General features: G+C 46.1%; 1 protein-coding gene across 4 annotated transcripts in view; it reads right to left on the bottom strand.

Annotated features, from left to right (window-relative positions):
* Window positions 1–314: 314 nt before the first annotated feature.
* The window catches only part of LOC109956723 (transcription factor COE3), a 155836-nt gene continuing 144980 nt past the window's right edge, over window positions 315–11170 (bottom strand). For 3 of the 4 annotated variants that reach the window (XM_020594052.1, XM_020594050.1, XM_020594054.1), the window contains 3 exons: window positions 8956–9141; window positions 5964–6053; window positions 315–4595 (listed from right to left, as the gene is read on the bottom strand). In XM_020594052.1, coding sequence (XP_020449708.1) covers window positions 4564–4595; window positions 5964–6053; window positions 8956–9141 — 308 coding nt within the window. In that variant the 3' untranslated portion in view covers window positions 315–4563. The remainder of the gene's footprint in view (window positions 4596–5963; window positions 6054–8955; window positions 9142–11170) is intronic. The other variant, XM_020594053.1, reaches the window with a different exon arrangement.

The following is an 11170-nucleotide window of genomic DNA, read 5'->3' on the forward strand; positions in this document are numbered from 1 at the left end:
TGAGGACATCTGGTCTGTTCACACTGCTGTTGTAGAGTTTTTGCAGTTGTTGTTACACAGAGGGCTTGTAGTTTGTGCAGTTGTTGTTACACAGAGGGCTTGTTATTTGGCCCACACCGTTTAGATCAGTGAGGCTAAACACCATTTAGCCTGTCTGTATATCTCAGACTCCATACGACTGACTCAGAGTGAGCTAGGTGTACCTAATAAACTGACAACGCGGTGTCAATCTGTCCATCCTTACTGCAGCAGACACTCAGAACTTACATCAGATCCCTGACACTGGCAGTTCAAGCCAAATGTATCTTTATTAGACTGTTTCTGTACAAAAAGCACTGATCACAGGAAAAAAAACCAAAACATGCATTTATTTACAGCATGGCCAGAGACAGGAAGTAAAAGCTGGGGCGGCGCCCCTTGTTTGTATTCTAAAGACATTAATTAAACATTGTGCTTTGATATACTTTGATATATTTCATATTTCACAAAGATGCAGTACCTCTGCCCTCTTTCACATTGAAGTAAAACATCGAAAAAGTTTTATTTGCAGTTTTTCAAACCTTGGCTGAAAACCAGGACAGTGAGAAGCAAACTTTCTACAACAGTGACAAAGAAAAAAGCAAACGTTAGCAAGCAGTTTGAAAAGTGGAGACGGACGTGGGGGCTCGTGTTGAACTGTTCACTGAGGCTGGCTTTCATTAGCTTAAGTGAAACAATGGCTTTTCCCACAGACGCTGGACAGACGTTTCCCAGCAGCCAACGCGACAGAGCCTGTCGCTCCTGCTGCGTTTGCATAAAGTCCAAAGTTTAACCCGTCCAAGCTTCAGATCCCTGCCCTCGAGTCTGGTTTCACTAACAAAGAGTTCAGAGATTCAGGCGCCTCATCAGTTAAAGGGAAGTGAGATGGTTCTGGTTTGTGTCAGGAAAATGGGAAGTACCCAATGCTGTGGAAATCTCTCTCTCCTCATTAAAGTGATGAGACCTGTGTCTCTGTTTCAAGACCACGTGACTAATTATGAAACACAGCTCTTCTATTACTGTAAAAGTGTTCTTGTAAATCTGTTTCCCTGTAACACTGACATTCAGATCTTCTATGTGTGACACGGTTTTCACTTAATGTTTAGGGATAAATTGTGTAAGTGTCAGAATTTCAAGACAAATGTGAGACATGGAGGTAGTTGTGTGTTAATTCTGATACGCACTTTGTATGATGAGGCCGTTTTGTCATAGTTGGTTTTGACATCTCAGCTTCCAGATGATTTGAAACATGCAACTGTCGCTGTTTCAGATTTATTAGAGGGGTTTTCCAGATTTCTGTAACTGTTGTCGCCTTCATCCCCAAACTCTTTTGTTCTTTCGTGAATGTTGTGCGCTTTTGTAGTAAGCTCCTGATTTGTAGTGCCTTCCTCTGTGATTAGGGGGCGCTGTGTGACACTGAAAGGCTAAGAACAGTGCTGATAACACAGACTTTGTTGTTCAGGGGTCAACCTGAGGTACAAATGTTTGGTGCAGACAAAACTCCTCAGAGCTGGACTGGAGCTTTCTACGACAATCTGCTGCAGAGCTAGAACTTAATTTAAAAAAGACGGCGTTGAAGTGTCTTCAGTTGTAAGGCATCAAACATGACGTTTAGATCTTTTCATGTCCCGACCTTTTCTTTTCCACGGCGGCGTGGAAGACGAGTTTGTTACACAACAGGAACACGGTTGCATAAGTAAAGGATCCAGATTGTGTGCGACGACAACAACAGCACCACCAACATCACTGGAGGTTTCCTTGAGATCAGTGAGCCAAACACTCACGTTCGCTGCCTGTTTTCAAATCGCATGTCATTCTCACCAAAACACACAAAGACTAGGATCGGGTCTAATAGTACATGGATAAAATACCGTCTTCTAAAACCAAGCGATACGCTCGGTCCACAAGTCAGACCGGTGGAATATTAGGACGTTATTCTGAAATATAAAAGTTTCACGACAGGATTTGTGCCATTTCAGAACGACAAACAAAACAACATATTGGTGCATATTGTTCTAGCTTTTTTTTTTTAAACTTTTATCTTTTTTGTTTTTTGCTAAGATGCATTGCTCTTATTAAGTGCCCCAACAAAAATAGTGCATTAAGAAATAACCATGATTATACATTTCACAATAATACACAAAGGACAAGAAGAACCAGGGGAAACACAAATGATGCTGTTTACAAAAAGTTAAATATCATATCAGAAAAGCGTTTTTATACAAAAGTGATGAAAGCGTTTTTTACGTCCTGCTTTCAAAAACAGGGTGACGTGTCATGATGTGTTTAGTTTTTACAAAAGGGTTAATTCCTCTGACTTCACTGTTTTTACAATATCTAAAAGGTATTAAGACATCAAATGTGTTTACATATATATTGAGACTATCATTCAGGCCTAAATCACAAAAGGAACTCCCCCAAAACATACTTTTATAAATACATATAAAATAAGCACAGTCAGAAGAGAAGGAGAAAGGCGGAACCTAAATGCGATTAAAACTGCTGCAAGCTTTTTCTGGTTCAAACCTACCACTCGACACCGGCAAAACAGAACTACTGAGTTCAAAGAAAGAGACACCCCCCAAAAAATAAGAACATGAGTGAAACTAAAAAGCTCAGGCTGCCTCAGACTAATGTTAGCCTAACATCTGCTCCTGAGCTGGAAGCAGCACGCGTGCTGACTCTTTCTGCAGCTTAGACAACGATGCATGTCCTCCTCTAGAGCAGGACACGGACGTTGTTAGAAGCTATGCTACAGAAAGGAGAACGCCGGAAGATCTTCACCAGCGGTCGCCGACGCTGCTGCTCCCCTGGAGCTTGTGGGAGGACGAGAGTTTAGCATTTCTGACAGAACATCTGGAACCGTATGGCGGGTTTTCCAGCTTTGAAAAAAGGTCTGAAGAGTTTGTTTTTTCCTGGTTTCTGGACTCGGTCCGACTCAGGTCTTTGTCCACCGAGAGCTTCTGATCCAGCTTCCATTCAGTAATACTCCTTGTAAACACAGAGTATCACCACAAATGGAATCATACAGTAACCAAAGTGTGGTTACATGTTGACGTTGGCTTGCTTTGTCTCCCGTTTGACAAACCTGGAGAGCAGACTGTGCTGATTCATTTTTGGGGGAGATTCACCTTAAACCTTTAAAGGACCAGACCACTACTTTGCACATTGTGGCCCATTTAAAGCCACATGCTCCATTACCACTAAGTGGTTTCCAACAAGTCGGGGCCCATCGTGTCTTCACTCATGGTGCATTTGGATGCATTAGAAAGTGCAGAGTGAGCTGAGTCTGAACAGGAAGTCAACAGTGAGACGACTAAAAGAAAACAGAGCGTTTGTTATGGTGGATTCTGTCTCTGCAGCAACTTCCTGGATAATGTTAACGTCTGCTGTGGAAAATGATTTAAATATGCAAAAGAACGCTTTGTTAAGTCAAGCTCAGGCTCTGTTGGGGTCAACTCTGGTTAGTTTTAGAGTAGAGTAGAAGCTTCTGACTTTCATGCGTTGTGTTGGTCAAAATGCAGCTTCAGGTCTGGCGCCACATGCTGGTCTAAGATGCAACAGTACCAGTGTAGGTACCAGTTCAGCTCTGAACATCAGAAAGCGTCTGACACGTGATTACCATGACTGTAAACTTGGCACTACTAGTTTGTTACATCAGTATTAACTATGCTAACTATGCAGATCAAGCTAGCTGTGAGCGAACATGACCCAGGCATAGCTACTAATTTCTGTCATCGATGTTATTTTTGCTGTGAGAAATGAGTAGCTACACTTGCTTAAGTAGTGACATTACTCCAGAGTTTACAGTGAGTGTAATCATGTAGGACCCTGTGCTGATCTGGTCTTAAAGACGCTGGTAGAGACCCGGTTCTGCTCTTGGTGTTGGGCCCATGCAGAACTCTGCAGGCTTTAAAAGTCTGCACAGCGGTAACAATAATATAACAGTGACATGGAAGCTAATGGAGACCTGGAGCAAGATAAATAAAAAAAAGCTTGGTTTGTACAAAGAATTTCAAAAGCAGTGGAATGACCCTTTAAACCTTGTCAGATGACGTTTGTGGGCAGCGAGCAGAAGCTCCCGGTGAACTCGCCTCCTTCCTGTCTCACAGTGGTTCAAACTGTTCAGACCTGTTTGGTCTCCACACACTTCTGAAGTCAGTCTAACCTGTTTAATAACTCAGCGCAACAATACTCACACGACATGTAGTACTTCAGACACCTGCCCCCCCCCTCCCCTCCACAGTCCACATCCCTCTGATGGAGTGCTGCCTCCACGTGAAGCCACCGCAGATGTCAGAAGTCACGTTTTCTCATCAGGTCTTTCACAAACTGTCCATAGTGACATCTGCAGTGGCTGCAGCGATCAGCACGCCGCCAGCTAACGGTGACTCAATCAATGGTTTGTGGGTGGAGCTCAGGTCTTCTTCTGGTGAGTTCAAGGTCCGACGGACTCGGGGATGATGGGAAACACGTTTCACTGTTGTTGTTGGGGCCATCAGTGTGGTGGGAGGGGGTCTGATGGTATCTGGCTGAGAGTCGTCCTCACATGGGGGGCACAATGAGACCTGCCATGGCTGAAAGACGAGCAGACACACAGAGACGGAGTCACATTCAGCTTCTGACACAGCGAAGACGTCTGTTAGTGAAAATAAAAAATAAAATAAACATATCGCAGACAGTACGTAAGACAAACATGATGGTGAATTGATGGCGTTTTGGTTTCCCCATCAACATTCGTACCGGGTTCTCTCATCTGACACAAACAGGACTCGTTCACAAAGAAACGTTTTTCTTCTTTTCAAGTAATTTTGAGGGTCGGTCCTAAAAGTTACAAACTGTCAAGTGAAGTGTTTGGATGTGTAAAGGAAACGAGGTGAAATGATCTCAGTGCCCCGTTCACTTTAGTTGAGTGCTCAGTAACAAGCAAAATGACCTGATACCATGTCAAGCTTTACACTGATGTCCACAGCAGCCTCCCAATAAGTGCTAGTGCTTACATAGAAACCAGGGTTCTTTAAGTTACTACACATTAAACATACACTCACTGGTCAGTTTATTAGGAACCCCAGTGCCAGATTAGGTCGGTGTGATCCAACAGTGGTGCAGTAAATCCTCTGTCCTGAAGGTGATGATGTTTAGTCTGTGTTTCACAGAGGTACTGGTTCATCAGTGTCATCAGTGTGGAAGGTTTGTATTGTTATACAGAAAGCTGTTTTAATTATTGTGTCCACCCCATGTATATCGCTGAGGCTGAACACCAGCTCTTAGTGTAACACAGTCCAGGTGAACAGCAGCACAGCCTGCAGCCTCCACAGTGAGCACACAGGTGGAGCGACAGCTCTGTGACACAGTCTGAACATCACCTTCCCTGTTGGACTGCTAGACCAGACCGAGTCAGGCTGACACAGGGGTTCCTAATGAACTGACCACTGAGTGTAGGGGCTTGCATGGCCAAATCTTTCACATTCAAGTTTCCATTTCATCTTCCATGTGACTGAGTCGAGCCTCACTGCACAAACGTTTCCATGAAGGAGTTCTAAAACAAGTGAGACAAACCTGCCAATGAAAAGATTATATAATCATTATTAACATGAACCAGATTTTTGAGAATTTTGTCAAAATAAGAACATTTCAGAAGACGCAAGAATGAAACAGCTTGCGTCCCAGGACTCTATGTCCAAGACAGTATTAGATTTGCAGGAGAATTGAAATGAAGAGATTTTAAAATCAGTTAAACTGAAAAATAAGACTCAGACAAAGACAAAGTGCCAGAAGTTATGGATCAACTTTGACCATCAAATGTTTACACCAGGTTCACACATGTAACAAAGAAACTGTCATTACAGTGACGCTGGACGTCTGTCTACGTGTCCAGACGGGACATGGACGAGGACAGCAGAGGACGGGGGTGCTGACAGACGGAAGGGGGGTGGGATGCTCACCCTGGAGGTTGCTGCCATTGGTGGTGGTGCAGGTGGGGGGCGGGGAGGTCTGTGGCCGCACGACAGGGGCGAAGGCGCTCTTCTGTTTGACTGCAGAAACCATATGGACAGGAGAGAATGAATAAGGGCCTATGGGAGCAGAGGAAGAAGGTGGAGGATGAAGAGGGCAGGCCTACAGGAGGAGGTGACATAACGAGCAGGCAGACGGACAGAGGAGCTGAGTGATGGGTGGAGATGAGGTGCGTCATGCAGGAGGAGGAGGAGGAGGAGGAGGAATGGGTCCCTGCCTCAGATCGGGCCGAGGTCTGCAGGAACAAACATGCTCGGAGCACAAACAGCTGCACAGCTGGCAAAGTTGATCCATAACCTGAAGGACTTTTGTGTCAACCCACCAACCTGATCCAACCTGAGAGCAGCAGCAGCGCCATCCACACAAACTGTACAGGTGTGTGTCTGCATGTGGGAGTGTGTACGCACAGTCAGGCGTCCAATCACAGATCACTGAATTGTTTTTTTCTTTATGAACAACACTCGAGTGTCTGTGCACCTGACTTCTGACTGTCGTTAAAGGAACAGTTCAGCAGTTTAGGAGACGCTCTTTTTGACAGCGTGATGCTCCGGTGCACATCACGGTGTGGTCAGTTAGCTTAGCTTAGCATAAAGACTGGAAGCAGGGGGAACTGTTAGCCTGGCTCTGATCAGTTAAAAATACACCTACCAACACCTGTGAAGAAGCAGAAATGTAATGATGCTGAAAACACTGAGGTCATGTCTTCAGTGTTTTCTGGAAACGAGGAGTCCTTCAGTAACGTGGGGAGGTGTCGACCATGTGCAGAATCATGCACAGAGGACGGAATTAGGCCGTGGGCTTCGAGGTTCAATCCTGACCTTGGAAAGAGCAATAGAAAAACGGTGCTGCTCCACCGGCCGCTGACTGTGGAAGCAGTTCTGGAGCTTTCAGTCATGATCATCAGCAGCCGTCGAGGAAATGCAGATGTTCAGATTTCCCTTTTTTTATTGTGAGAAAAGTGCTCAGTGCTCAGAAGAAATGGAAATCTGAACATTTACACTCCTCTCACAAGTGGACTAACATGCTGATGAAGCCCATGCAGCTACTAAATGGACCTTGTTTGGGAACCAATGTTAACTAAATATTGAACTGAACTTTAAAGATGGTTTTAAAGACAAACATTTCTCTAAAGTGATTTCTCATTTTAGTTTGGATGTTGGTAATAAGTTAGAATAAGTTTCATTTAGTCACTTATCTGGAGCTTTCAGTCATTTCTCACCATCTTTACATTAGATTTTCTCTGGCTTCTGCTAAATTTCAACAGGTTCGTTTCCATGGCAACCAGGCAAACATCATGTGGTGTGACTGAAAGTTCCAGAACTGGGTATCTGCGTCCTTTAGCTAGCAGCTCCTCCTGAGAGCTCAGTGAGTCACAGGTGCTGGTCTGTGGTATTAATGACCGCCGGATAGAGCAGGCATGTCCCCGGCGTCCCGTCTCTGTGCTGAGCTACGCCGATCACACCCTGACTGCAGCGTTGCGCTGAACACACAGACAGCGTTTCACTCTGACGGACGGAGAACGTCACCTGCTCCTTAAAGAGCGTCCACAGAGTTTATGGAGCACAGTGTGTCTGCAAATGTTTCACGGACAGCATTTGAAAATGGAACTGTAAAATGAAACGGGGGAATGTAAATGTGATTTATTGCTTTTTTGCCAACAACTATCAGTCTGTCCTGGATCGGGCTTCTTCTTCCTCACATTCCTCTGTTTCTTGGCTGCTTCTTCTTGTTCTCTTGCTTTTTTCAGCTGATATTAATGGATTCGGCCCAAAGCGTGAATGAATCCATGAAGGATGCAGTGAGGATGTTAGTGCGGTTAGTAGAGGAGGAGGAAGGAGAGGGGAGGGATGAGGAGGAGGATGGACAGTGGGAGGAGGAGGAGGTGAGCAATGCGTGGCGGTGTTAAGTCGACACACACACACATTCAGACCCTCGGCAGGGGGAGACTGTAGCTCAGCCAGGCGAGATGCAAGCCCACCTTTTGTTTAGTCGCCAGGGACGACAACATCACCTGGCACGGAGATGCAGTTTGAGCTCGCTGCCTTCTAAACGAGTCTCGCTGAGACTCGCTGAGCTCTTTGATACAGAAGCCAAAACAATGGAGTGTTCCCTGCGGGCGAGTTTAGACTTTACCGGTCTCCAAAACACACCTGCGCCTTCCAAGCAGCAGCGCCGACTCCAGGCATGTTAATCAGAGCTCGGTGTGAAGTTTCAGTAGCAGAGGAACAACAGGCCTAACTGAAAACTACTGAAGCATCAACTCGTCTCCTGCAGCGGGAAACGCTTCACTTTTATTATTCTGTTCACTACGACTGCATCAGAACCAGAGTCCCTACACAAACACCAGAAACAACAACTGCTCACATCTACCCTGAGCATCTTGTGTCAGTATCTGAGCCTGGCGTTTACTGAGACTCTGCCTCTCTGGCCTGATTATTGGATCAATACATTCTTAACATCTCTCGTCTCACAGGTTGAGCTCAGGAAAACAAACTACTTTTCAGTACCCGTGACTTGTGAGACTGTAGCTCTGATCTTGTTCAGGGGATCAGAATGTTACTTTTCTCACTAAATACACATCTGCAGCTTAGGGGTCAAGATGTCAAATACAAGGTCCCCACTTCAGATGTTCTGTCATCGCTTTCCACCATCACTGGCACACGAAGCCTAAGACAACTTTCAGTGTGTAGTCAACTAATACTTCACACCTCAGCTCTTTTCAGTGCCTATACTTCAACAAATACGTCAGACTGAGAATTAAATTTAGCAGCCAATGCAGATTTTCTCTGGAAAACGTAGCTTTTGGTTAGTCAGGACATCCAACTGACTGTGTGTCAGCCACTCTTAGACAGGAGCCTTCCTGCTACCCGCCTCCCAGTGGATGAGGTCTGTATTTTCAGTCTTACTTTTAAATGCACTCACTTGCGTATGCAGAGTTGGCGGTGGAGCCGTTGAGGAAGCTGGGGGATCCGGGTACGCCCAGGTTGGTCATCCCTGCCGCTCCGTATCCGTTCATGGTGGATGTGATGGTGTTGTAGTTGGACTGCTGAGGCGTGGAGCTCGGCACGTAGCCACGAGGAGACACGCTGTTCGAGTTACGGGAGTAACCTGAGAGAGGGAGGGATAAGGTCAGTTCTCTGCATTGAACCAGGTGGTTTGACAGTCTGTAGAAAAACATTCACCCCGCTGATGTCAGATCTGCCAAAACCACATTATTAACATGCATGACAGCGAGGAACCGAGCCCCTGTCCTGCAGCGGCATCCTGTCGTTAGTCCATCATTCAGACTGAGTCCAGAATCAGTAACGTGTCTGAAAATGGCCTTCGTGTTTTCATGTGTTAATCAGCCTCAATCTGTGGGTTTCAGATGTGTCTGTACATAAAACAAGGTGAAATACTTGAAAATTAAGCGATTAACTGTGATACGTGATTAATTCGTTTCTTTACTGTGAGGACCTTTCCTTCCATCTTCTATGCCAGTAAGATGGATGTTTTGGGTTTTGGACAGGTGGCCAGGAGAGGCCAGGGTCTTACTTTTCTTCCTACTGAAACGTAGAAGCTGCTGAAACACAGTCCTTCAGTAAACTGGCAGCCATGATGATGATCATGTTCTTGCTCTGTACTGAATATTTTTAATGAAACTCCAGTTTCATTCAGGTGAACCCACTACCTCCCTTGTGGAGAGAGATCGGTCGGCCTGTTCAGGACTCAGACCACAGGTCTGGTTCATACCTCAGAGATGATTCTAACTGGTCAATGCCACAAATTCTCCTAAGTCTTTCCTGAAGACCGACTCTGCTGGGGCGACTGCTTCTCGCCTGAGGCTCGGTGTCAGCAGACCTGCCTCTGCGTTTCCTCTAAATCTCTGACCTGCTTGCTGTGACCTCAGCGCTGACATCATCAGTCTGTCACTGCTGCTCTGCTGTTACCGACTGCTCACCTCCCCACAGGCGAAGTCTGCCCTCCTTCGCTCACCTCACTGCTGTGCTGCACTTACACCCCCCTCCCCCCGTGCTCCTGTTGATTGACCCTCATCCAAGATGCATTGAATACCAATGTTCCCTGCAGCACTCGGCCCGACCTTTGACTCCCTCCCGAGGCTCCTGAGTTCCCACCGACCTCGGGCCGAGCTCACTGAGTGGAGCCAACAGTGTGCCAAGTAGCATATTACAGCCCCCCACCACCCTGAACTCCCTCCACCCTCATCCACTTTCCCCCCACTTCCTGGTTCAGGCCAACGCAATTCCCAGCAGGAGCGGCTGATGGAGCGCTGCCCGGGGACGAGGGCGAGGAGAGCCAGCGATGGGAAACACATGTGCAGCAGAACAGAGCAGGGAGCGGCCGAGAACTGCAGCCTGTCACAGCACACACTAAACATAAGGACTGTTCTTAATAAAAAACAATGTCCTAACAAATGGACTCAGTATTCAGTTGTATTTGTTTTGGTGCACTCCTCCTCATCTACAGCAGCGTGGGAAGCACATCTGATGCATGGAGTGGAAACGTGTCCTGTGCAGAGGCTGATTTTAGGGGCGGTTTCACTGTGACTGGGCTGATGATTAACTGGGTGACTGACAGCTTAGTCTCACTGGGTAAACCATCACAGGTGGACAGTTTGCTCAGCAGCTCCTGATGGCGATGTGTTCAAACACTGAGCTGGTCTTTAATGAAACACTGGACTGTAACGTGTCGTGTCTGAGAAGAGGAGTGAAAGCCAACTCCCCAAACAATCCAACTCAAGTACAGGATGCTGAATTGCAGCGTCGGGTGGCGACAAAGTCTGAGAGCCACACACAGACGAGAGCTGCTGGGCTGGATTTAAAACCCTGAAACTGCACAATGCTGGTGGTTATGACTTCTTCACCTCATAACTACTAGTCCCGTATTCTACTAGTAGTAGTACTACTACTAATAATACATGTAGCTTATACTCCGAGTGCATTTCACAGTACTGTGTAAAACAATATGTTGAACCAACAGTTTCAAATTTAAAAACAAATCTTGTCGGGAGGTCATACTCTGAGGTCCTGGAGTTTAGCGTTGGCCCTGATCTCCACCACCTCCACCCACCATCTGTCAGAGTGAAGCTCAGGCATAAAGACAAACTCCAGAGGTTAAAAACTGAAGTTAAAAAAAC

This window comes from Monopterus albus, unplaced genomic scaffold (assembly GCF_001952655.1).
Source record: "Monopterus albus unplaced genomic scaffold, M_albus_1.0 scaffold21.1, whole genome shotgun sequence".
Classification (NCBI taxonomy): domain Eukaryota; kingdom Metazoa; phylum Chordata; class Actinopteri; order Synbranchiformes; family Synbranchidae; genus Monopterus; species Monopterus albus.